Raw genomic sequence first — 27,891 nt, 5'->3', positions numbered from 1 at the left:
CAGCGATACACTGCGGAAGGTAAAATGTTAGTGTTGGCATCTAACACTAGCCCATGTCCGTCTGTTCGTGGGAACGAGCTCTCAGCGGATCTGCCAGGGAGCTGTGGCCACAGGGACAAGTGAGACTCTCCAGGGGTGGGGGCCGCGCTGTGGTGCACAGGGCTCAAACCATTTTGATTTCACAAAATGGTTTCCAGGGCCTAGCTAAATACAGCATGTTTGGTCAATGTCTTCAGCCAGTGGTCCACCCACCACCTGGGCCCTGGTGGCAGGGGGAACCCCCGACGAGCCATGGACTTCACAAGGAGGAGGGGCTGCAGGGGAGGGGGGTCTCTTGGACCAATCCTCCCATACACTCTCAACATCAAGTTTAAGACATTTTTTATTACAATGCCAAGCATCTGGAACAATTTAAACGTACTCTTTGAGATCAAGACTGTCTGCCAACAGAAGGGCATTCTGCTTTGACAGGGATCCCTGCCTATCTGAATTTGGCTGCCCAGGCAGGACTGCTTTGTACTGGCAAGTACACTGCAAGTGGGACACTTCTGCTTTGTTGGTCTGTCTTCTCTGATGGATGCTAGGCGCCATTTCAGAGAGACTAGTGCTGCACGTTGGTGATAGTACAACTACATTGCAGGACTGGGAAATTAATGTCATTCTCCAAAGAGCAACGAAAAGCACTGTTGGCTAATTTCACATTTTTTAGCTCTGCTCAGTCCGAATCATGGCCTGGCTTAAATCTTTGTTCCTTGAAGTTTAAATGTTTTATTGTGTCCTATACATATAGACATTTATTAGGAAATGCATTTAGTAGTTAGATTTACAATCACATTATCATTTCATTTATATTGTAACGGGCCTCTCTATTGCCTTGTTCTCTCCCTTATGGAAACATGTTGCATGGGGCTGGGCGAGGAGAGCTAAAATGAGCAGCAGGTTGAGCTTAGAGCACTGTCAGAAATATTGGGAATATTATGTTTGTTTACTCTCGCTAAGTGGCCAGTCTGATTTAACACCCCCTTGTATAGCATCCCACCCAACAATTCCTGGACAAGAAACAGGTTGCGTTAGAAATCAATATTTGGTTTTATTAAAATAGTTAATTCAAAGGTGGCCCCAAACCTTGTTGGGGAGATCACCATAGTATATTTGTATATATAACATAATCAACCTGCCTATGGAATTGTCACTAAAATCCAATATGCACACAGTCAAATAATCTTATTTCTGAATATCTAATTCTAATAGGACAAAATAATTTCTAAGCTGTACAATCTAATTCAGTCCTTGCATCACTACTTAGCAGGGTTTAAAAACTTTGCACAACATATACATAAGATATCTTTCTATCAATGAATGACAGATTCTTCAGAACACTTATTTTCTCCCATTGCAAAAACTGGTATAAGTATTGGAAAGGTTACACAGAAACATTAATATAATATACATTTGAAATGAGTTTTCCACCAATGTGTAGATGTGGTTCTGTGCATTTATATGCATGTGCATATAAGTGAAATACAGGCTGTGGTGCGTTGCCTCAAAATATGCAGGCATTGGATTTTTGAAAGCTATCAATTTCGAATGTACCTACTATTGGTTTAACTACTCTATGTATCGACCCTAAATTATGATTTTCAGAAAGCACAACTATTGCCCCTCCCCACCCCAATTTCCATCATCCAAGAAAACCACCCCCCTCCTCAGAAGGGTGGAGGGTTAGCGGTCATATACGGTGACCATCTTAAAGTCTCTAAACTCGAGTGCCTTCCTATATCGGTTATGGAATCTCCTTCTGCGCTGTATTGTATCTCCCTCCTGTATATGCCATTTTCTTATCTATCGCCTGCCTGGGTCCTACACTAATGTTCTGGATCCCCTACTGGACATGGTGGCAGACCTACATTCCCAACTCTCCAATATTGTGGTCTTGGGAGACCTGAATTGAAAATTCATTAAACCCCACACACAGTTCCGACAGCTTGGCTGACCTGGGCCTTGCCCAATCTGCCCTAGAACCTACTCGCAGGCTGGGGAATATCCTGGACCTTGTGTTTGCCAACAAAGACCTTTTGACCACCTTTTCTGTAGAACCAGTGCCCTGGTCTGACCATCATGTGGTCGCTTTTACTCTAAACAGGGCGCCTGTCTACCGTAAGGTTGTCGCCATGAAAAAACTTACGCGGATTTGGCGGTCCACTGACCTGCCTAAACTGATACTATCAAAAGGAAAGGGTGAGAGGTATTTGAACCCACACTAGCGGGGCTTACTAACGTGCTCCGCTTTGCAGCGGACCTAGTAGCTCCACTACAGCTCATCCAACCCCAGAGGCTGCCTGTTCAGCCCTGGTTCACAGACAATCTTGGATCACTACGTCTTACTATGAGACGAGCTGAAAGAAAATGGCGTCGAAGAAAATGGCGTCGGACCTATGATGCCACTCTAAAAGTCTGCTTTAAATCCTGTGCCACTGTCTACTTTGCCCCTATTCTGGCTGCAAAAAGGGCTTTCTTTGCTCTGAGAATTGAGAATTCTATTTGTCAACCGAAGTCTGTTTTTTGTGGTAAGATCCCTCTCTTGGGCCGCTAGATTTACTCCCTAGATCCTGCCCACGCAAGCCGTCTGTGATACTTTGGCTCTATCATTTATCACCAAAATTGATACAATACGTGCCAACATTGCCAATATGCCTATGCAAACTATTACTGGGGTTTCTAGCCCTTTGGCTGACAATATTACTTCTGGTTCCCCCATCTATGTTAATCAGTCATCCTCGGAGGGATGGTCTACCTTTCCTCTGTTTACTCAGACTAACCTCCATACTGCTATCGGCTGTAAGTCCAGGTCTCCCTCGGATGCCATTCCCTTGGCAATCATGAGAGATTTCTTATGAACTGCTTGCTGAGATCACTGCCGCAGTGAATAACTCCTGTCAAACTGGCTTCATCCCCGCCCCCTGAACTTAAGGCCGCCACTGTGATCCCATTGCTTATTTAACCTACACCTGATCCTTTGGTGTCATCAAATTATCGCCCTATCTCACTTCTACTGTTTTCTATGAAACTTATCGAATCTCTGGTCTCCCCTCTTTCATCTTTTATGGAGTTGATTCTGCCCAATCTGGGTTCAGGCCAGGTCGGGGGACCGAGAGTGTCCCGGTCTCGTTTCTGGACGATATGTCCAGGTTGGTCGATGCAGGTGGAGAAGAGGCCCTGATTTTGTTAGACCTGGCAATGGAAACTGTCGACCACCCCATCTTGCTTGACCGCCTGACCCAAGCTGGAATCTCAAGCCAGGTTCACGCCTGGTTTACCTTTTTCCTAGCTGATAGAACTCATACTCTCTCACTTTTCCCTTTTCTCTCATCTATCTTTTCACTCCTCTGTGGTGATTATGGTACTAAAGGAAGGATACAATGTGCTGCCAGAAGCACAGTTGCAGGGCGCTGCACCAAAGGAAGAGAAGGAGCTGTGGCTAAAGAGAGGGTGTTCTCCCACAGTTGCACTATGGAGACAAGAGAACACAGGGAAAGTGGTGATGCCACTAGCATTATTGAACACAGCATTGACACAATTGCACTATCCAACACACACCGGGAAGGAGGTAATTGCTACATGCATTGGAGAAACATGGTTCTGTCCCAATTTAAACTAACATGTGGCTGAATTTACGAGCAATTGCTTGACATGCCAACAGTTTACAGCAGGACATAGCTTGAGAGTGGTGAGAGGAGCCATACCAAGACCAGTGGGCCCATTCCAGCATTTACATGTGGATTATGTAGCCCTGATCCAAGTCTGCCCAGGATACCGCTACATGATGGCAGTTGTATGCCCATTCTCCAGGTGGATTGAGGCTGGGCCCTGCTCCCATGCTGATGCCCTTAGGGCGGCCAAATTCCTTGTTGGAGAGTTTTTTTTCCAAGATTGGGTGTGAGGTCCTGCGATCAGACAATGGGCCTCACTTTGCCAACAAAGTGTTTCAGCATATCACAGCATTGTGAGCATTCAACACAAGTTCGCCTGTGCGTACCACCCACAAGCAAATGGGATGTGTGAACGCCTGAATGGCCTTTTGAAGGAGTGCATAGCCAAGACACAGCAGAGTACTAAGAAAAATTGCCTGCACTTTTAAACTCTTTCCATGTTTGCATTGCGCAACAAGCCTGGGTCCGACCACCATTTAACACCTCATGAGGTGGTGACTGAACGGCGCATGCACCTTCCCCAGGCTCCTCCCACAAGAGCACTGAAGGATTGTGAGAATAGTGCAAATGTGTTAGGTTAGGAAATTAATGAGTACATTACTTCTCTGGTGGCTAGTGCTTCTTTTATCTCTCGCCAGATATGACACCGGGGAGACCCAGAAGACCGCGAGGAGAGCAACGAAGACCGCGCACCTCAAGACTCTGGACTCAAAAACACTGAAAGTGGGTGACATCGTCCTCTTGTGTAATTTTGTGAGGCTCTGGAATGCGCCTCTGTTCACCAGCCCCCACACTGTGGAAAGGGTGGCTGACCAAGTTGTCAAACTAGAGGGCAAGATGGAACCACTTGTTGGATGTCAAGCCCTACAAAGCAGCAGCCTCGTCTGGCCACCATGTCACCGTGACCAAAAGGGCCAACGTTCAGCATCTAGTAGAGCTACAAGTGCGTTCTGAACTTGCACATCTAGGGAGACCAGGACACCCAATTCACGCATCCAAACAGCAGAAGCAGACTGGAAAACTTGGGGCTATAGATTAGAGTACACCGTCTTTGTTATTTTTCTCTTCCTCGCACACAGAGCCTACGAGCAAGCCAATATCACTGTTACTGTTGTGTATATTCATGTTGCCCGTCACCCAGAAACGCTCTCCAACCAGTTTGTCCACGCTGTGAGGAGACCTAACGGATTCCGAGCCCGATCCCGTGGAATATATTATCTTGTCTTTTATAGAGTAACTTGCCACTCTGAGACCCATCAGTAAGAAGGCTGTGGGGAAGAGGTGTTTACCTTTGCCATCAGTGATTATTTGGTCTGCAGGGCCTAAGTTTGTTTTACAATACTAACAAAGTAAAGCATTTCTTTGCACATTTCAGGCGGGCAACTACATCTTCAGGCTGCAAGGATCAAGCAGCGTACGTGGAAATGATGGAAACAATAAAGAGGATTATTATTATGGCGTGCCTGTTTCCATGTGGGTTGGCAGGATTTGTATTCTGGAAATTGTTACTGCTACCCCTGTACCCTCTACTAACATTCCCCCAACCCAAGCAGGTGCAACCACCATGTCAGGTGGGCGAGAGAACACTGCTGGTAAGGTAAGGAGAGGTAAGCACAGTGTTGTCACAGACATGAAGGGGATTGACCTGTATCTCACTGACACTGCTCGGGTGTCTAATAACGTGGTACAAACACATGACGAAAATAGGTAAGGAAACCACCAGGGAAAGCTGTTATGTACAGTGAGTCGGGATAAAAAATCATTGGCCATTGCCAATGACTCTGTAGTGTTTAAAAGTAAAGAGTGGGCACAGCCGAAGGCCTTTTTAGTGTTTTAAAAAATACAAAGGCAATGTCTTGTGGTCTGGTCGTGTTCTGAAATATACAATGGCCACCGCCAAAGGCCATGGCTAGTGGCATATTAATGTTTTAAAAAATGCAGTGGGCATGTCCTAAGTCTCTGGCCACTGGCCATGATTGAAGGCCATGGATAGTGGCCTAGTAATGTTTTTGAAAATACTGTGGGCACAGCTGAAGGAAACAGCTAGTGGTCTGGTAGTGTTCTAAACTAATCGGCGGGTAAAAGCCATGTCCAGTGACGTGGAAAATAACTATGGTGTAAGTAAAGGTCTGGTAGTGTTGTAAAATATACAGTGGCCACGGAGAAAGGCTGTGCCCACTGGCCGTGGCCAGTGGCCTTGTAATGTTTTAAAATATACAGTGGGCACGGCCGAAGGCTGCGGCCAAAGGTCATGACCAATGGCGTGGACAAAAACAATGGTATAACAAAACCTTTGTAATTCAGGGAAAAAACGTTAGTTGCAGTGATGTGAAGGTGAACAATACATTGTAACCAAGTCTTTGAAATTCAGGGAAAAAACCTTGGCTGCAGAGACGTTAAGGTGAAAACGTAACGCAACAAAATCCCTGAAATTCAGCTAAAGCCACCTTAACTTTGCACCCCTTTTGCACAGCCTCTGACCACAATTAAGACATTTCGTCTGGGAAGTCACTGGCCACTAATGGCATTCTTGTAGTACTGATGATGGTTATTTTTCCCCAACAGTGTTGTTAATCAATTCATTTTGGGCCCTCTCTTCCTTTCCATCTGCAACAATAATCCTTTCTGAGGCAGTGGCGTCTCTTCCCCTCTGGCACCAGGGAGACCCAAGAACCATTTCTGTAGAGGTGCCACTCGATCAGTCCGCTGTTCGTCCACATGCTGACCTAATAAAAAGTTGTGCATGATTTAGAAGTTAAAAAGTTAATGTTTCCTTTTATGTCTTTTACGTACTTAGCATGCCAGTCTGGCCCACTTGTATCCTAGCGTAATCCTTTGTTGCAGGGCCCTTCTTGGACCTGGACAATATGGTTTTAGCAGATAAAGGGTAGAACAAAGACAATATCTGGCTTCACAGCCTCAAACCTATTCTGATGGTTGAGAAACGAAAAACCTACAAGAGAAGCAGCTGGGAAAAGCTGGCACGGGTGACGAGGTCCTAGGATTGGTTGTGCATACTTCCCTAGGGAAGTTGTCATGCAGCAAGCCTTCATAGTCTCATGTCCATACATTTGTTCATCGAGCTCCTAGTTTGCAGATCACCCCCATCCACAACCCCTCTTGTCCGCATGCTTTCATACCTGCTGTGTTCCTACTTCCACTAAAAGACACCAAGAAGAATGTTTTGACGTGTACCCACTGCCAGGGACTTTAATGGGTTGTTAAAAAAAATGTATTAACCGGTTCTGTTTAATTCCTATTAGATGTTTGTCTTCATATCCTGATTCGATCCCACCTTTCGAGGGCATTTATTGGATGTGTTTCTATTCTGTGTATATCTATATTAACTGGCCCTCGTGATTTTCACCTCTGATCTGTTTTACAATGTACGTGTTGATTGCATATCGCAGCATATTTTGCATGGTTGGGCTTTGAGGTCCACCAGGCTGCCTATAGTGTGCCAAGTGCACTGTAGACTGGCTTTGGGTCAACGGTCTGCATATAGCTGAATAGGTTATTGTGGAACCTCGGGTAGCACGTGTTTAGCTGCTGTCCAATGTTCCACTCATCCCTTGCCAGGGACTGATTTGCAACAAATATCTTGCTTCAGTATTAAACATGCAATCTAATTATAAAATAGTTATGCAGAAAGGGTTTTCCAACACCCACCGTTCACTTCGTTTTAGACTTCAACATGCTTTTGTGAATTTAACTTTAAAGACTGGACTTTCCCCATATACGAATATCAAAGGGGGTTTTCCTCTGGATCTGGGCTTTACAACTTTCATGTTGCAAGTAAAGTTTTCTTATGACTTATTTTTTTGATGCAACCTTTTTAATTTCCGTATATTCTGTATCTGGGAGTACTCAATAGATGAATTCTTCAGAATGGTTTTTAGCATTACAGTGATTGGGTGTAGTAGAAGTGCTATGCCAAAGAGGCTGATCTAACAATGTGTTGCTTTTGTTTGCTTTTCAGATGTCTTCAAATCTAGTCTAGGGCTTCAACTTGTTGGGCCTTATGATATACTCGCTGGCAAACACAAAATATCAAAAAGGTCATCGGAACTGGATTATAACCTGCATTATAGATTTTTCTATGATCCTCCTGAATTCCAGACTATTCTTGTTGGAGACCACAAAACGCAGCACCATATGGGATATTTTAGGTAAAAAGATGCACAGCATCATTGTTGTGCCACCCGATCAGTTTTGCATGTTCCTCATCTGCTTACTCCTTGCCTTTCCGTGGGAACTGGTGAATTGTGGAAAGCCTTTTGGGGTATTCTGCAGCTAAAGGGATGGGATGGATGACAGTTTTCTAATTAAAGCATCTTATTAATGTTCTTAAATAGGAATTGATGGATGTGCCTTGATCTGCACTTGCAGAAACAACTCTTCAAACCTTGGTATGCCAGGCCAAAAGATTTAAAGATGGCAATGAAGATTATGAAATGGAAAGCTTACCTGCTAGTGTTGTTCATGATTTAGTCTATTGTGTAATCAAACTAAAAATCCTCTGTTACAATGTACACCTATCGTTTATTTGTCCAATTTTTATTTCAACTGAAAATAATCCCTCCCCGCGTCTCACAATTTAATAATTAACATCGCAGGAAGCAGGTTTTCACAGGTGCTTGGTTTGCCTTTCATAGAATGGGTGTACAATCCGGCCTCATGATGCCAACTCGGATCTCGGACCTCCTTTCTGTTCTATTCTTGTATTGGATAGTTGGGATAGGTCCACTCCTTGTGCTTGGGAGACACCAGATTGTGAATGCTTTCCTCCTCCACATTATAGTTGATCCTTTTGGAATAGGTTTTGCTTTTGCCCACCCATCTCCTGGTATTGCAACTCTCCTCCCCTTAAAATGAGTTCCTGAAACACTTCTTTGATGCCCGAGTCCCTCTGACCTATTTCTCTTGGTGGTTTCATTGTCTTTTATATTGTTTCAGTTACTCCCACACACACCCTTCCTCCTGGCTATTTTTCTGCCTCTCTCGGAAGGTTGATCCTTACTTTCCTAACACTTTTTTCTGTGAGAATTTATTTCGATATTGACTGCTTTTTCTCCATCATTAGAACTTCATTAATTTCTCCAGCAGTTGACTTCTGCATTTTATGTGAGATCATGGATCACAAAGAAAATATATCATCGCTATTTCCTAATGAAGAAAATTGCCGATCTATATACGCATTTTCTTTTCTGTTTGTTTGGAATTAAAACTCTTAACATAACCCCCACTAACAATTTCCCTTTCTGCATACACCTCTCAAACTCCAAACCAAAACCTACAGCACAGCAAACCGCACAAACTTCACTGCATTGCAACAACAAAACAAAAATGCACATAGATTCGCACAACAGTACACGACGACTACCGGCCACGAACACTCCAGGCCAACGGACCCACCGGGCTGAGGCCGCCAACAGCATATCGCTGCTCTCTTGCACTTTTCCTGCTTCGACCCACTAACTCAACCCCCCCGCCTCCCGCCCCCCTCTTTCAGAGCCACCAGGGGACCACTACGGGGGTGATAGTGCGCGGTACAAATGTCCTTTAACATTAACCTAAACCATTAGCCAGTCTAGGTTCCTTTTCTAATTCTCCTTCCCGTGATGGAGCAAATGTGCAGATGTGCAAACACTGCAGCATCCCAGAACAATGCCCATTTCATTTTTATGTAACCGAGGATCAACAACGTCACCAATGCAGTCCTCCATTCATGTGTTACCTCCATCAGATGTTCTTGATGTAAAAGTGAGATCTGAAGTTTTGTTTGCTTCATTCCCATCATTTTGGTGTCCTCTAGCTGATACAGCGTTTTTTGAAGTTGGTGTTTTTTTCACGGTGCTTTTCCTCTTTAACATTCCCTCAACAATGATGGCACCCCTCTTCAAATGCCCTTTCTGCAGGGGAAAAGTCAATAGATGGCCTTACCTTGTGTAATGTTGTCTTCTTGGAAGTCTCAGTATGGCACTGTGTCCCATTAGTCGGAACACGCCCCATGGGAGGTTGAATTAGATAGACGGGTGTTGTGATCAAAGCAGTGGGTTTTTAAAAAGGCCCATGTTTTATGCTGAAAGGAGACCCTCATCTCCCCGGGGTTCTTTGCCGAGAAAATGCCTATGGTGGAGTGATCTCCCTCACCTCAGGGCTGACAGATGCTTTCTCGACTTGAAGAAAATAATCCCATCAGTGCTGCTTCTCCTCATCAGCTATGCACTAGTTGACAAAGGTGAGGTCTGTAATAAGAGCCACTTTATGCCGGCCTAACCATTCCTTTGCTATGAAGCGCTGCCTAGCACAAACAGAAGATCTGGGGTTAGCGTTGAGTTTACATACTTAGGCTTCCAGATGAAATGGTCACAGGCTGCATATTCCCCCCCCCCCCCAATTATACAAAGTGGCTCCACCATTAATGGGCAGTAGGCACCATTTCTTTAGTTTGTACATGGGGCACTCTTGTCCGCACCAATAAGTGTGTGACAAGTGTGTGGAATCTTTTTTTTTAAAAAAAATTATAGTAGTCTAAAACAATGATCAAATAAATGCTGTTACTTTTTTTTTCTCAATGTACATAAATGAAGTTTATTCCCGTGAATGATATACATCGACAGTATAGCTGGGAAGAATGCCAAACATGGGTTGTTGTATGCACTTACTGAATGGTTGTCAAGACACTTATATGAAGAGTTCATTAGGCTGCATGTTTCACTGTTTGAAGGAACCTTTTTTACAACTCCCCTCCTTTCTTTTACTGTACACCGGCTACCTGTTGTAATACTCAGGATTTTCCACTATGGTCTCTATAAATGGGGTACCTGTGAGGCAACCCTTTCCTGTGATCTACTGTGGACCCAAGGCCTAGACGCCCCCTGCCCTTTCCGGATTGGATGAGGAACGTATTAAAGACCTAGTTTTAAATATTAGTTGCTGTCCGTGCGTGTCAACTCGCCTCTTCGATGCACACACAGACCAGTAAAGATGCACCCAAGTCTGTGAAAAAATGCCACGGTTCGTGAAAAATCTCACCTCGCCATCCAGTTCCTGTCACAGTAAATTGAGGCAATACATAATAATTAATAATTTAGCATTTAGCATTTATATAGCGCTACGAAAACGGGTGTGTGGTGCTCATTTATCAACCTCGGAAGGATGAAGGGCTGAGTTTGGCTGTGCCGTTATTCGAACTTGCGTCAGCAGGCTCTGCACAGATGTCAAAGTGAGCTCTCTACTCACTGTGCTATCAGACCGGCTGACTGGGAAAGAGCCCTATATAAATAACAAGTCCAATACATAGTTTAGATTTTAATTTATTTATAATTATACCTTCGTGCTAGCGCAAGGCATAGTTAAGGCTAAGACGAAGTTCCTATGGCGTTTCAGAAAATGACTTTTCACACTTTCAACTTTTGAACGCTTGTGTGAAAAAATATTCGAGTAATATTTTGATGCAGCTGCCTGTGTGTGCAAAATGAGATTGCTACATCGACTACAAAAGATAACTTTTTAAAAAACAATTACTGATTTGATCAACAACCTTACACAAACAAATCCAACAGTGCATGTCATATAACTTCAACCTTCGTGTTCAATATCGTGACGTGTCCACTGTCTCCCCATTACCCACCCCTCTAACTCGAGCCTACTTCACTTCGCTCTCCGCTGTTGTTTCCTCTTGGGGTACCTCCCCCTCTGTATTCTCGGAGGAATCGCAGTCACTTGGACAGGATTGGGTGGACCCAGACAGTGTGACCACTAAGTGTTTCCAGGCTACCAGGGTTTCCACTTCCTCATTCCCCCACACCTGTCCTATAGTTGGCTTCATTCCATACTGCCGTTTACGCTTCTGCCCATTTCTGGAGATCCTACCACCAAACATCTACCCTTGGCCTTTTGTTTGCTTTCCAACCCATGGCGATCATATGCTTGGCGAGTATATTGTCCAAGTCCTTGAGTTTGCTCACATGTTTCAGTGTACGCAGTCTAGAAGAAAACCCTACCATACATGCCCACACAGATTCCACATCTAGCGTGATCCCTTTCTCGGTTAAGCAGTGGGTTACATCTCCGCAGAATATTCCAATTTGTGGGCATGCCCAGAACATATGTATCATCCCTGCGTTCACTTCACCACATTTGGGACATGTTTGTATTTCTGCGCCTTTGAATTGAGCAATCGTCTGGGGGGTAATATACGCTCTGTGAGTGACCTATAGCTGGATCTGTTGCAGCCTCGCATTGCTGGACAATTTTTTTGTGGTATCTCTGCACCCTCTCCCATCACCCATGGGTTCCCCTGCTTCATCTTTCCAGTGCCGTCTCAGCTGGGTCACTTGCCCACCCTGGACATCAGCAGTTCGTAGATTCGGGAGACCTCGTGCCCACCCCCCTCTGAGATATCAAATTGTTTCAATGGCCGTGTCTGGTTGATCCTCCAGCACTATTTCAGACCATGTCTTTCACCTGCCGTATCAATCTAGTGTACGTAATCTACTTCCTGGAGTGTAGGCCAGTGTCCTCTACCAGTACATTGAATTCCATTATCTTCCCATCTTGCCATACATCTCCCAGCGTTGCTATGCCTACCGGCTCCCAATGCTTACGAATAGTCTTCCTCCAGTCCTCCTCCCTTCCAGTCAGTGCCACTAACGGCACTTGCGGAGAACACGGGTCGGGTCCCAGTTCCAACATCCTCGTGCACTCTTTGAGCTCTGGTTTTGGCAGCCATATCCACTCTTTCAAAAAGTACGGGACACAGTCGGCCCTCAACAATCTGGACTCTGATGTCTTCGGTTAACCACTTGGCCACAAATTGTAGTTGACTGGCCAAATGGTAAACCTCAAAGTTGTGCAATTTTATGCCCCCTTTATCATACACGATCTGTAGTTTCCACAGGGCTATCCTATTCCTGGTATTGTGCCATATGAACCCTCTGCATATGCTCTGAAGTTTAACAAAGACTCTTGGGTATCGTATATGGTATATTCCCAAATAAAAGTGAAACCACCTCTGCAATACAACCATCTTCAACAGTGCCCCCCTCCCTACCATGGCCAAGGGGAGCTTAACCCAGAATCTCATGCTATTCTCAATGTTTGTCACTGCTTTCTGTGTTTATATTCAGGCTCCACCGTATGATAGACATCAATCCCTAGGTATCTGAAGGTTCTAGTCTCCCAAGGTATTTGTAATACCGGTAGGTTTTCTCGCGGAATCCCTTTATATCTATTTATGTTGATGATACACAACTCTCTATTTTCTATTGGTCCCCGTATCGCCACCATCCTCCCATCTGACTCCACCGTGGACTGTAGTAACTGGTCCCCTTCCATTTCTTACTTATCACATCCTGCTTTTCATTCGTGAGGTGTGTTGTAGTAGGGCGATATCTATTCTCTTCCTCCTTAGGTACATCATGATCTTATTCCTCTTCAGATAACTATTGAGCCCCCTGACATTCCAGGTTGTTATTTTAAGGTCTCCCATATTTCATCCATACCCAGTCCCGCCTCTGTCCTCACCTTGTCTTCCGTTCCATGCGCAGTAGCGCGAGAGTGTAGACTCGTTCCCTAATACCACTGCAAACCTCCCCCGCCCCCCCCCCAACTCCCCTCCTGCCCGCCCTCCCTCCTGTCCCCAACTGTTGCCCAGCTCCATCCCTGGATCTCAGGCTATCCTGCATTTAGTCTTTTCTTGGCTTCGCCGGTACTCGTAACTCTGCAGGGGGTTACTGCCCTAGGCAACCCAACTAAACTATCTAATGGGGTATGAGTGTGGGTCCTCTGTCTCTTTCGCAATTATACTGCTTTATGCTCTGCCCGCCTGTATTCTCCAGTTTCGACCATAGAACATTTTCCACATACATATTCCCAGTTCTATATTCAAGTCCCAGTGTCAGTTTATACAGCACCTTGGCCTCAGGAATCCCTGCTTCACTTGTCTGTTTTGCTCTCCCTTCAGCCGTCTGTCCCTGCCAGACAGTTCTGTGCGTCCAACCACTCGGTCGCATCCTGTGGAGTCTCACAGAAACAGGCCCTGTTCCTGTGGCATACTTTCAGTTTCGCCAGATACATCCGCATGTATCGGTATCCCGCCTCGTGCGGTCTCCTCTTGACCATTCCGTAGTTTAGTCGACGTCTCTGTACCTGGAGTGTATAGTTCGGGTACGCCGTAATAGACGTGGATGCCCTTTCTATTGTGTCCCCTTTTTGGAAGTCTTCCAGGATTTTCTCCCTGACCCGATAGTTCAATATTTTTGCAATAATCGGTCTCTGGGTGAGGAGGAGGTCCGGGGGGTGGGGGGGGGGGTTTCTCCTGGTGGTGGCTTCCTTGTCAGGGCTGTGTGCGCTCTCTACTGCGAATCCTTGGGCGAGTGCTCCCCCCCCTCGATTTCTTGTAGCAACATGGTCTCGATGTAGTCCGTAGGGTTTGGACATTCCTCCCCTTCTGGAAGCCCTGCAATGTGTTGGTTATTTCTTTCAGCACGCCCTGCGGCTTCCTCTGCCCTGTTTTCCAGGTTGCTCACTTGTAGTCGCAGAGTGTGGACTTCCTAGGCATTTGCCGTGCAGGCAGCGGTTTGATTTTACTTTTTTCCAGCTCGCATGTGCGTTCCGCTATTCTTACGTCTTGTCTTAGTAAGTTAACATTCACTTGCATTGCATCAATTTTAAATTCTAATGACGTTTTGAGCTCAGTCATGGCTGCCTCCAGTTTTGTTTCCCATGCCACTTTCAGGTCCGCAATCGCCTCCAGAATCTGCTGGTCGTTGTGTGCCGCTGTTGTGTCCATTTGTAGGCTCCTCTCCTTACTTCTGGCACCCTCCGTTGACTGTGGCGTCTTTGTGAATTCCTCCATTGTTGACTGCTTCCCTTTTGTCTTGGGAAGCCTAGATGCCATCACGGTGTCGCCAGATGTCTCAATTCAGGGTGGTTCGGATCAAACCATCTGGATCTCCAGCTGGCGCCTGCTCTCTCAGTGCTTGGGTCTGCTTGGGGGCTGCCTGCAGTGTTTACGGAGGGTGGGGCGCGTCTCCAATTTACAATGCTCCTTTGATGTATAGTGGTTGGATGATGGTTCCTGGTGATGGGGTTATCTCTTTTCTCTATTCCTTTAAGGATTGCAAGTCAATAACCGCCTCTCTAAGGCTTTAATACAGCCCCTTACGCCTCCTTACTCCGGGGGGGGTTTTCCTTCCTTGACTGCTGATTATTGCCCACTCGTGTGCTGTGGGGTGTCTGTCCGTGAGGCTCTTGCCATTTATTTGTTGCAGGCTTTGGTTCCTCCTGTTAGTGCTTAGTACGCTTCCCCTATTCTGTCCGGTAGCGCTCATCCACCGGTGTGGGGTACTGTCACTGTCTTGCTTAGGGTAGTTCCCATCAGCCTTTCAGGAGCACGCACTGCTCTCTCGGGCCCCTGCACGTTACCCTCCTTGGCAATGTGTTCTCAGCCGTGCGGGGTGGCCATTTCTCGCGTCTTTCTATACCAATTGTGCGGTGTTGGTGCTCAATCTGCTATTCCTCCATATTATTCAGCGGGCCTCCTCATGCATTACCCTTTTTGTTTTGGGCGTCTTATTTACCTAGCTCGCTTTGTTGCTAGTCCGGGGGATTAGTAATGTATCTTCCACTAATCGCACAGGCTGCGAGGCCGTCCCTTCCTCAGTCTGCCATTGCTACCGGCTCCTCTGAATTGATGTGGCTTCCGTGCCCACTCTGCACATTTTCAATGTCTCGTACGGTGCGGATGATGCGCAAAGTTACTCTCCTTTTCACCCGGTGCTTCCGTCCGTGTCCCTCCCTTATCTAAGTTCGGGCTTCTGTGTGGCAAGTAGTGGGCACTGGCGCTCATTGCCCTCCGGCCATGATTTCCTCAGCTGCTTACTTATTGTATGTGAAGGGGCCCCCCTCGCTCTTATTCTGGTGTTATATGCGCTCAAGCTCGTTGCATCGCTCTTCCGAAGTCCGTCCTGTCCAGATCTTTTGTTCTGCTGGCCAGCCGTTTTGACTGGACATTCGTCCGGGACCCGCCGCTGGTTTCTCGCAGATCTTTTTCAGCTGCTCAGTCTTGGCTCCAATGTGGGCCGCTGCATGCAGCTGACCTTCACACAGCTCGAGCTCTATTTGGGTGATGTATACTGTATTTCTATCGGGCGGGCATTCTCAGAATGATTGCGGATCCGCAGGAGCTCCGGAGCGACCCGACCTCTCACATGGCTACTTAGCAACGCCCCCACTACAAAGATAACTGATCACATTGTGAACAGCTTTTCACATGGGGTTTTTTCATATGGAAAACCGATAATTCAGCCCAAATATCTCAGCTGGATGCTTCTATTTTTTTTAATTATTTTTTTCTTCCCTTTCTTAATGTTTTGCAGGCACCTAGAGGTTAGCTGAAATTGGTGCACTGAAAAACAATTGTGAAAATAGACTTGCCCAATTTAGAGAGTAACGATTTAAAATGTATCTTTCGCCAGCATTGGATCTTTCATGGATTCACATGCTGTGAATATTTCCTGTCAGGCTGAGAAACCTCAGTAACTTTAACATAGCGATTTCCTATGGAAAATATCGACACTTGGTGTCCTATCAATGTCCTTTTTGGTTGCCTTTGGCTGCACCAATAGGGCGTCTATTATAAATAGCCCGGCCTCTGCGGCGTCCCTTCAGATTTCAACCGTCTCCAAACTGTTGGGATCACCTTGTTTTTCTCTCGTGAGAAATTGCTCTGTGTTCTACACGTGCTTTCGCTGGTTGTTTCTTTCTAGGCCCAATATGTAATCTGTGGGTCCGAAGAAATTGCTGTTTAGGCCATGTGTGACCTGCGGCCTGAAGAGCGTCTACGACGGGGATGGGCATGCGGACTGATCATTCGGCAGACCACTGTGAGGTTTGTCGAGGCTTCTCGCAAAAGACACTGAAGGACCGCAATAGGTGGTTGATCTGCTGGCTGGATGAGGGTGACTTACCCGGGTTCGGAGGTTGGTTCGCCCTGCGGGGGCAGGTCCTCTACTACGGCGGAGAAGGTGTCTTTGCTCCCGGGGGCACGGTCGACAGAACCCCTTTAAGAAGCAGCGCACGGTGGGGCCTGCGTCAGAGGTGGGGCACGGCGGGGGGGAGTCTGGCACCAGGTCGGTGCATCAGAGTAAAGGGGTCGGGTCCCTCTCAAGACAAGGCTCCCAGGGTTGAAAAGTCGAAGTCTGTGAGTTCCAGGCTGGAGAAGTCTGTGACGCTGTCGCACAAGTCATCGGCGGCTGATAAGGAGAAGAGTCTTGCACGTCCTCCTCATCGACGAAGCGCTTCGATTTTCTTAATGTTTTGCAGGCACCTAGATGTTAGCTGAAATTGGTGTACTGAAAAAACGATAGTGAAAATAAACTTGACCAATTTAGAGAGATTAACGATTTTAAATGCATCTATTTATGACGTATGCTCAATGGCATCCATGTTTTTCACCCAAAAAAACGAAAGAAGTTAAAATACACGCAACCATATGCCCAGCAACCACGCCACCTATAACTCTACCCAGTATATGCACTCGCCCCCACTGCGTGCACATTACAAACGCACTCGAGCAAGTAAATGCATAATTCAAGCAACAATATGCAGCCAGCATTATTATGACCAGCATACACATTACAACCATACACTAAAGCTATGAAATACACATTCCAACATCAAGCAAATGCTCACACTAAAGGAAGGAAATGCATGACAATTTATGAACAAAAAACAAACACAAAAGTAAATCAGCTTGTTACTTAACAAGTATATATTCCTAAAAATAAACTATTCTACTCATTGCTCAAATGTACTCCATCCACCCTACAAATACTGTCAATTTGGCTTTTAATGTTGTGGTGAACAATTCAAATTTGTCTTTATTTATACATGAATAGCAGCGCGCAAAACCTGTGGGTATCTAGGCGCTAGTTACATGCATAAGCTCAATGCAGAGGGGAAAAAAAAGTGCGAGTTAGCTGATGAGCTGTGTTTTTATTTTCATTCTGAACAGTAGGTTGGATGGATGGCCCACAAAAGCGTGGGGAGGTTGTTCCAAAGGCTGGCTATGCAGACTGGGAAGCTGGAGCCTCCTGCGCTTTTACGATTTGTATCTTGGTATAGTCAGGCAATGTTTGTATGCCGATCGTTGGGACCTCATGGGAGCTTGTCATTTAAGCTTCTGTGTGAGGTATATCGGTGCATGGTTGGATAAGCATTGGTGGGTGATGGGGCAGTCTTAAATTTTCTCTGATCGGGAGCCAGTGAACAGTTCTCCTGGGTTCAGAGATATGGGCGTATGTACTAAAGTCCAGAACTGTCTGTAGGGCATTGTTTTGTGTGGCTTGAAGTTTCACATTTCTTTTTGAGGTGCCACATAGTGAATTAAAATAGTCCAACTTGGATCCAATGAGTACTCGGGCGACAGAGGTGAATTTCCATGTAAGGGAATGGTCTACTAGCATAGATGCGCTTTGTGGCGGACTCGGAGGTTGAGACGATGTGGTTGGTCTGCCGTGACATGTTAAGGGTGACATCCAAGTTGACACACAATATTTTCACCACTGAGGCAACCCAGGATTTTGTGGCCATAAATGATGAAAGATTTGAATGAGTCTAGTTTGGCAAGGCGGAGAAGCAGCTCTGTTTTCATCATTCAAGCAAAGGCTATGCAGGGCCATCCATGATTTCGTAAGTGGTGTTTACCTTGATGGTGCCTTGAGTGTTCGCCAGACAGGGGGATGAGGGTTTGTGTGTTATCGGCATAGTTTGTATATGATCTGCAGAGTGAGTCGAGGAGGTAGAATAAGGGCTTTGTGGAGGGTGGGCGAGGCACAGGAGCCTTCGGGTGCACCACAGGAGATGGATGTGAGGGCAGCCACTGTGTTCTCTGCAAAGACTATTGTTCTGACAAATCGGAAGGACGAGATCCATTTGGTGGCATCAGGTGAGATCTACGCAGAGGACGTGACGTGGTGGCAAAGTGTCTGATCGTCGACAAGGTCGAAGGCTGCCGAAAGGTCAAGTAGGAGAAGGAAGAGCGTTCCGGTATCAATTGCATCATCCAATTGGTTTTTCAGGTCTAGAAGGGCCAGTTCAGTTCCATATCTGGGGTGGAAACCAGATTCTCGGCCCCTAGGATGTGGTAGGTTTCGGGGAAGTCTATAATTTGGAGATGGGCCACGCTGTCAATTTTCAGGAGGGGGGGTGGTAGTAATGGGCCGATGGTTGGGAACGTTGGGTCTAAAGATGTTGTTTTTTTTTTTATCACTGGGAGATACAAGATTCATTAAAGGGCGGTAGGGACAGAGCAAGAAGCAAAGAAGTTGGTGATTGCTGCGATTCGAGAAAGCAGAGTTTCGGCGCAGTCTTTTACGAAGGATGCTAGGCAGATGTCACCTTTGCATCGGGATGAATTGAGACCCTTGATTATGGTGGCCAGGTCAGGGATTGAGATGGGTTTGAAGAGGGTGAAGGAGGCAATAGATCAGCCACTGTTGTGTGGGAGCGCTTGGTGATGATTTTAATTTGAAGCTGCGGTTTTTACCTGTGACAGTATCTTGGATGTTGCCACACAATTATTGTCTTTTACCACTAGAGATGGAGCAGCAATGGCAATATCTATTTCGCAAAGGATTACAAATAATTCTCCAGCATGGGGTCTGGCATGGATTCACATGCTCATGTCGTCAGGCTGGGAATCCTTGGTAAAAGAAAAAGTTTCACTTACAAAACTGTATTTCTCCCATAAACAAATAACTGTCCTCGCGTTTTGCTCTACGAGCTACTTCTAGGTTGTTTGTGGGGTATTTTTAGCTGGAAAAGGGTCCATTTTGTGCTCTTCTCCATCTGCCGTCAGCAGGGATCTGTTGTCTGTGAAGTTCAGCACCCCCTAAAGGGCGAAAATCGTCAACGTTTCTTAAAGGCCATCGAGCCCATTTCATGCCCTCTGACCATGATGGAGGAGAAGAAAGAAGGAAAACCCCTCTTCAAGCTCTGTACCAAGTGCGGGCTCCGGAACGTGTTTGTGGAGGACAAACGCCTACAATCGCTCTACTGCCTGCAACCGGACCACAAGGAAGAGGGTTGTGAGATTTGCTGCAGATTCTCCAAGAAGACGACAAAGGACAGGCAGAGTAGACAGTTGGCGTGGTTGAACGCCAAGGCACCTCTGCCCCGAGCAGGGACATGCCTCACCCAAGGCCGGTCGGTCCGAGGAGCAGGTTTCTAAGTCCTGTGAGGGCGCCACATCCGTGGGGCCCAAGATAAGGCCAAGCATCACAAATCTGGGTCGCTGTGGAAGCGGGGCCCATGGCAGGCAGGGTGTGATCGACATCACCCTCTGCCTCTATTGCCGCCGGCAATGGAGCTCCTCCACGAAGAGGAAGTCGTCCAACCCAGCTAAGCTGCGGGAGAAACACGAGAAGCCACGGACGGAGAAGGCTGAACTGCCCAAGAAGGCCCAGGTGGCACAAGAAAAGCCTTTGTCGACAATAGAGCTGGTGGCGGCTGCTTTTTCGAAAGCTAAAGGGGCTGGCCCTGAGAGGGTTACCCCCACAGCGCAGAAGGTATCCCTCTCTCCAAGGCGAGAAGCCGCGTTGATGACTTTGATAAGGTCTACAAGCACTCTGGAGAAGGGGATACCCCTTCAGAACCTGTTACTAGCCCCTCCGGATGGGAAAAGGGGTGGGGGCGCGAGGAGGTACCAGATCAGTCCAAGGCCGGGAAACTTTGTCCACGGAGGGCGAGGATATGGAGTCCCTGGACATGGTCCACGAGAACGGCGACGAGGCTGCAGGGCCCGTATTCGATCACACCAGTTCCGCCAAGGGATGTGTCTCTGGACATCCGATCAACCCTCCATACCTTGGTGTCGGAGATCAGGAAGGGGCTGCCACAGGGGCCTGTTCCAACAGTCCCCCAGGTCCCTGATCAACCGCCTACGAAGAAAAGCAAGCACCATCTGACACCCCCTTGTCAGCCTCCACACCCACGTTGGGTTCCTTCTCCCCCAGCATACCTGGGCACAGGGACGGATAGGGCCGTGACGACGGATGACTATCTGGTCTGAGGGCAGCGGGTCCCCGCAGCCTAGAGCATCCCCACCAGACGAGGTGGGATCGTTCTATTCTATGATCGCCAAAGCCTCAGAGCTGTTCCAGCTCGTGCCCGAGGAGACCAGGAAGGAGGGTTTCCTGTACCAGAGGGGCGAGCCCACAAGGAAGACCATTTTGGCAGTACCCCTCCCTGACAACATGTGGGAGGAGGGCCTGGCCCTCTTGGAGAACCCTTGAACAGCTCCAGCCAAGGGAGAGTGGCTGGAGAAGAAGTACTGGGTACCGGAATCCGTACCCAAGTGTCTGAGGTCGCAACCATCACCGGATTCAGTGGTTTTGCCGGTGGCGAGGAAGTGGTCATCTAACCCATCGTCTTCCGTCCTTCCGGACAGCGAGGGCAAGAAGTTGGATGCTATGGGGAGGAAGGCAATCTAACCGCAGCATCCACCATCAAAGCGGCCAATGCACTGGCGATCCTAGCCGGGTACTACAGGGAGCTGTGGTACAATCTGGGGCCTATTCTGGAGTTCCTCCCCGATGACGGGAGGATGGAGGTGATAGCCCTCTTCCAGGAGGGAGAGATGGTGTCAGTACGCGCCATCACATTGGCACTGGACGTTGCTGACACAGGGTTCCGCCAGATGGGGAACAGTGTCTGCCTTCATCGCCAAAGATGGATGTAGGCCACGAATTTCCATCAGGAGGTACAAACTAAGGTACTGGACATGCCTTTCGATGGGGATAACTTTTTCGGGAAGGCCGTCGACAAGTCTTTACAGGCCACCAAGGCGAATACGGAGACGGCCTTTGCCCTGGGCACCCTCCAACAGCACTGGTCTTCCTTTCGTTTTTCCAGAGGAAAGTCGGGCAGGTTGTGGAAAGGTTTCTCCTCCTTGTACCTTCAGCTGTCCAGATCCATGACCCAGAAAGCCCACCAAGACCGTTCCCAGGCCTACGGAAGAGGTCAGCGTAGTCACCGGCAAGGCAGGACGCCTACGCCGAAGCAAGCCTGAACAGTCAAAGGCATCGGGCCCCCACCCTTGCACCCCAGTGGGCGGCCGGCTGACTTAGTTCGTCAGCGAGTGGGAAAAGATCACGACTGACATATGGGTGCTGGACGCTCTCGCCCAAGGACATACCCTGGAATTTCAGCACAGGTGTCCACGGATCCCACTGGTGGCCCGTTAGGAGCAGCAGGTCCCTCAGCTCTTGGAGGAAGTACGGGCCATGCTGCGAAAAGGGGCGATAGCTGGTTCCCTAGAGACTCCGGGGCTCTGGAGTCTACTCCAGATACTTCTTGGTAAGGACGAAGACTGGGGTCTGGAGGTCCATTCTAGACCTGCGACGTCTAAACAAGTACCTTAATTCTCAAATGTTCAGGATGGTCACGTTGCAGCACGTGCTCGGCCAATTTCAAAGCAGGGATTTCTTGACGTTGCTGGACCTGGAGAACGCTTACTTCCACGTTCCCATTCACGGGAAACGCAGCAAGTTTCTACGCTTCGTAGTACAGGGACAGCACTACCAATTCAAGGCCCTACCCTTTGGATTAAAGTCAGCCCCCAGAGTGTTCACGAAGTGCCTGGCACCGGTGACAGCTCATTTGCGTCTACAGGGGATTCATGTATACCTGTACCTTGACGACTGGCTCATCCGTGCTGTCGGATACACACAGGCTGCCGTCAAGCTGCTGACAGATCTAGGATTCTCCATCAATTATCCAAAGTCCTGCTTGACACCATCACAGAACGTGCTGTTCCTGAGAGACTGGCTCGATAGTGCCCTGCCTAGAATCGCCCTTGGAAGAGAGGGTAGCGGCCATTCAGGTGTCATGCCTACCCCCGGAGCACCAGGCCAGGCCCAGCACCCCCGGAAGCAGGCATCATGCCCTCGGGTAAAAGCCCAGCGGCCCCTTATAGGGGCTCTTTGGACTCAGTCCTGGCGCCATAGGCGCCAGGCTCATAAAGGAAGGTGTTTTGTGCACTTACCTGATGCAGACCATGCTGCATGCTTCAGGCCTCCCTGAGACCTGAAGGGGACTATTTTTCCATAGGGACTATTTTTTCACTCGGGCGTGGCCAGGGAAGGATACATACCTAGTTGGGGAAGGATACATACCTGGGACTTCTTTGGAGGCTATTTAAGCCACGCCCAGACAGCAGCTCATGCTTCGCGTTGTTCTGCTTCCTGCAGCTTAACGCTCACCGTGTCTGCTCCTGGACTCCAGCCACGCCCGCCTCGAACCTGGAAGCCTGCAAGGAAGGAAGAGAAGAGAAAGGTGAAAACCAAGGACTATTTCAAACTTCTTACCTGCATCCGGAATCTTCTCGCCAGCATCCCTGAAGAAAGACTTCCATTTAAAAGCATTGCGTTGCTCGCTGCAGCGCCACGCTTCACTGTCCTCGAGACATCTCCCGGCTCCATCGCGGCTGTCAGCATCGGACGCCACATCTCTGCACCTAGGGGAGAGAGGAAGAAACAAAAGGTGAGCAGAAGGAACACACAAGGAAAGCCTGATTAACAGCCATAATACTTACCGGCTTTTCTTCCACATTTCGGGTCGGCGCCGCCCCGTTGGCAGGTACCGTACCCCGGCCCCTATGGGGAAAGGACAAGAGACATTTCTGGGGAATGATGAGGACATTTAGAGGGATCTCCCTCATCACTACTCACCTCGGCAGTGTAACCCCTCGACGCATCGCCTTCATTCTGCACCTGAAATAAAGGACAGATCACAGGTTAGAAAGACAACATAAAGGGGGCCTCACTTGAACTTTGATCTTTCATACTTACGGCGCATCGCTCAGGAAAGTCAAGTGTATTTTGCCAGCGCCATTCTGAAAACCAGTGAAGTAACTGGACGAACGCGCGCCCCTGCACCAGAAGCAGGATGGAGAGTTCATCCTTCCAAACATAAGGTGAGCTTAAACCGGGGTTTGGAGGAAGTTGGAGAGGAACGAAGGGGGGAAAGGGGGGAGCTAGCACACTATTCTGCAGACTGTTAACCCCTTTCTCATCTGCAGAAGGATATTCCTACGGGCCAGGCAAGCACGATTTGGAGGTCCTGTCCAATCGGTGTTCCGGGTCCTGCGCATCACGCTAGAAGAGGCCACAGCAATCCAGACTAGACCAGCGCCCCCGTGGGAACCAGGTGAGCGTTACATCAGGGGAAGGTTCAGCAGCTGCCGTCGATGAAGACTGCCACGGTGCAGACCATCATGTCGTCGCTCGGCATGATGTCATCCTGCATCTACCTCATCCGGCTCTCCAGGTTGCAGATGTAACCTCTTCAGGCGTTCCTGGATGCTCGCTGGGTGCAGGTGTCTGGAAACTTTGCAGACAAGATCACTCTGGACGACAAGTTCCGTCGGGCGATAAGGTGGTGGAGCGTCCGCTCTTAACGTCGCCTGTGGCACTGGGTTTCAGAACCTGCCACGAGTGGGAACTTCAGCAGAACCAAGTTGACCACATCTTGGCCAAGTGGGCCAGGCCCCAGATCGACCCATTTGTGGCGGCGGCGAACTCCAAATGCCAGAAGTTCGCCAGCAGATTCCTTCAACCGAGGAGCCTGGGGGATGCGTTCTCCTTCCCGTGGGCAGGATGTTCCTGTACGCATTTCCTCCGTTGCTTCTCCCGTTACGAATCAACACACTCAGACCATGTCAGTGCAGGATGTTACTCCTCGCCCCAGCATGGCCGAGGCAGATTGGTAACCGGACCATCTCAGCATGTTGGCTTCACGGGCGCTCAAGTTACCGGTTATCCCGGATCTTCTCTCCAGAGAAGGCGGCGCAATCCTGCATCATGAACCAGGATCGCTCAACCTGAGAGCTTGGCTCCTGCAGCACTAGAGTTTGCAGGATGAGTTGCCGGCGGACTGCAGGGAGGTACTCGTAAAGGCCAGGGCATCATCTACTCTGAAGTGCTGCTGTGGTCACAAGTGGAAGCGTTTCGCTACGTGGTGCCGGTCACAGCAGATTACCTCCTCTGAGGGTCACAGCCCTGCAGATTCTTCAGTACTTGCTAGCAAAGGCCTGTCTAGCACACGCCTCTATCAAGGTACATCTGGCGGCTATCTCCCGCTACGCCAGGTATCTAGGATGATCTTTACTTTGGTCTCATCGACTAGTCAAGGAGTTCCTCAAGGGACTTTTTGGATCTTTCCCGCCGGTGAAGGCTCCTACCGCGGCGTGGGAAGTGAACATGGAAAATGGGCCTTCCTCGTGGCCATCACCTCTGCCAGGAGGTTAGGTAAGATACAGGCCCTGTCCTGCAAACGGCCATACCTTACTTTCCACAAATCGAGGGCGGTGCTGCATACGCACCCCTCCTTCATGCCGAAGGTTCTCAGAATTCCATTGCCTGTTTCTTTTTCCCAAAACCTTTGTTTGCTGAGAGAGCTTTGCACTCACTGGACGTTGATCGTGCCCTGAAGTTCTACGTGGCACGCACGTTTTCTAAAAACTTCACAGCTGTTCGTGACCTTTGTCCTGTGAGCCATGGGGAAGGCTTTGTCCAAGGCTTCTATCTCAGGGTGGCGCTCCGGCTGCATCATGCACTGTCATCGGTTGGTTAACCCAATCGCTGCCCGGCCGTCCGAGAGCCCATCCCACCAGAGCGATCGCTGCGACAACCGTGTTCCTGGCCGGTGTGCCCCTGCTGGACATCTGCAGGGCTGCTACGTGGAGGTCCACGCACACCTTCACAAAGTTCTACTGCGTCGACAGGGATTGTAGGGAGGAGTCCAGAGTCGGCTAAGCAGTGCTACGCAACCTGTTCGCTTGAGGTGAGTCTGTTTCAGAGGTAAGAGTGTATTGCTTCTGTCGAGCCTTGTCCACCTCCTGTGGTTGTGTAATGTTGTACCGCTGTGTATTCATTATTCAGGAGCATGTGAATCTATGCCAGACCCCATGCTGGAGAAGGAACAAGTTGCTTACCTGTAACTATTTTTCTCCAGCATGGGTCTCACATGCGAACCCTCCCTCCTTCCCCTCTGCAGCTCTTCTTGGTCATGCTGCCACTTTATGTGCATACCAACTCTGAAGATGGCTGCCATAGGAGGAGTTTAGGGATAGGGCTGTCATTGGCTGGGGCCAGTATGACCCAGAGGACAGCGATTGGCTTATGGGAGAAATACAGTTTTGTAAGTGAAAGCAAAACTGTTTTCTTTTACTGAGGATTCCCAGCCTGACGGGGAATATTCACGAGCATGTGAATTCATGCCAGACCCATGCTGGAAAACAGTATTTACAGGTAAGTAACTTGTTCCTTCTCGTGCACTGGACATAGTGTTGGCGACCCTGTTGTAGGTGGTGGCTTTGGCTGTGTGAAAGCTTTGCTTGTAATTTTAAGGAAATGTTTGACAAGAATGCTTTTGTTTCTGGTGGTAGGGTCCTGTTGCCAAGCGGCTTCGTCGACCCTTTTTTCTGTGTGTATTGCAAAGAAGTAGATGATGAACCACGTATTGTGGTGTTCGGCATTTTTGGCTTTGCAGGCGTTGAAGGGGGAGGGGGAAGGGGCAAGGGAATTGACTGCATTACTTAAGACTGTATTGTAGTGATCCACCAAGAAGGCGGCGTTCTGGACTGTGGGTGTGGGATGGCTGAGCAAAGGGAGAATGTTCTCACTAGTGAGGTTGCAGGAATTGTGTGAGAATAAGGGTACTAGGAGGGGGGGGGGCAGAGTTGGTATATGTTATAAAATGTTTACTCGGGATAGGAATGAAGTAAGTGATTATGTGGTCATCTGTCCATAGGCAAGGGGCATTTGACTGGATGAATGTTACAACAATGATCCAGCAGCCAGTCAAAATGTGTTTATGGGCATGCGTAGAGTTGAGGATGCATTGGGCACAGCCTGAGGTGGATTTGGTCAGGGCTGAGGCTTCTGTGTTGGCCAGATCGTTATATCCAAGTTTGAAGTCCCCCAGGATGATGAGCTAGGTAGTGGACTTGAGGTTAGTGGATGAGTTGGGTGAGGTAGTCTTTGAAAAGTTAGAATTGGGCCTGGCGGGCGATGGATGTGGTGAAAGTTGATAGTTTCGTTGGGTGAACAGTTGAGTTTCGCAGAGATGGATGTGTAGTTGGGGAATTGGGTGGTGCTGACGTGGCCGAATGAGACTATCCTTGTAGATGAAGACTACTCCACCTTTTTTACTTGTCCTGTCGCAATGTAGGATGGCGGATCCTGTCGGGACAGCAATGGAGAGCGTGGGGCCAGCTCTCAGGGGTCAGCCAAGGTTCCGGAATGGCTAAAATGTATGGCTTGCACATGGTAATGAGGTTCAGGCTGTCGGGCGCATGGGCCACCAGGGATCTAGCAGTTTAGAAAGATACATTTTTTGAGGGGTGGTGGTGCTGGTGGGCCGTTGGCTTTGGCGTGAGTGGTGGTGTCTTTGAGTTTGGATATGCTGTTGTGACAGGCAAGGTAATGGTTGTGGTGCAGAGACTGGGGTTAGCATTCCGAGCCTAGGTTGTAGGGGGGAGAGATTCTGGTAAGGGTGGAGAGCCTGTGCAAGCTGTAGTTTTTGAGCCATTCTGGGGGTGGGCATAGGACAAAAGTAGAGGTTGCAGTGATGCTAGCAGACCTGGCTGACTTGGGTGTTCTTAGTGCTGGGTCTAAATCTAGGGGATCTGAGAGGTGTTGGATGTGCTGCGTGGCAGCCTTGCATGTGCTTTTGAAGGCGTGGTCGGATGTAGGGTATCCTTGCAGCACCTGGCACCATGCAAGGTGCGGATGTGGTCGTTTGTGTTTCTTTAGATTGTGAGTGACTAAAGGTGGGCTGTAGTAACAGGCGCAGCTGTGGGTATGTGAGGGCTGCATAGCAAGCTAGAGCCAAACTTCAACCTGGTGAGGTTAGAATGTGTTCCTTTGTGCTGTTACGCACCATGTTTGTACAGGCGAGTGGAACCTCCAAGGCATTTGGCTTAGAGGGAGATGGTGGGACTGTGTACCCTGGCCGGAGTGAGGGGAAGGAAGAGACTTGGGCTGGGTAACCAATGTGAGGCGCACACATCAGACAAGGCGCGTAGCACGCTGTTACGCTGGCATGTTGCAGGAGTTTTGGCCTACCTTTGTTTTTCTTTATGAAGTCCGAGTGACTTCAAAAAGAAACC

General features: G+C 48.3%; 1 protein-coding gene across 3 annotated transcripts in view; it reads left to right on the top strand.

The window, feature by feature from the left end:
• The window catches only part of HPF1 (histone PARylation factor 1), a 281,970-nt gene that overhangs the window by 79,244 nt on the left and 174,835 nt on the right, over positions 1-27,891 (top strand). For all 3 annotated transcript variants that reach the window (XM_069631405.1, XM_069631407.1, XM_069631406.1), the window contains exon 3: positions 7,690-7,879. In XM_069631405.1, coding sequence (XP_069487506.1) covers positions 7,690-7,879 — 190 coding nt within the window. The remainder of the gene's footprint in view (positions 1-7,689; positions 7,880-27,891) is intronic.

This window comes from Ambystoma mexicanum, chromosome 6q (assembly GCF_040938575.1).
Source record: "Ambystoma mexicanum isolate Mex_15411 chromosome 6q, UKY_AmexF1_1, whole genome shotgun sequence".
Classification (NCBI taxonomy): domain Eukaryota; kingdom Metazoa; phylum Chordata; class Amphibia; order Caudata; family Ambystomatidae; genus Ambystoma; species Ambystoma mexicanum.
The sequence above is the reverse complement of the archived record's forward strand: the minus strand, read 5'-3'. Positions and strand labels throughout refer to the sequence as shown.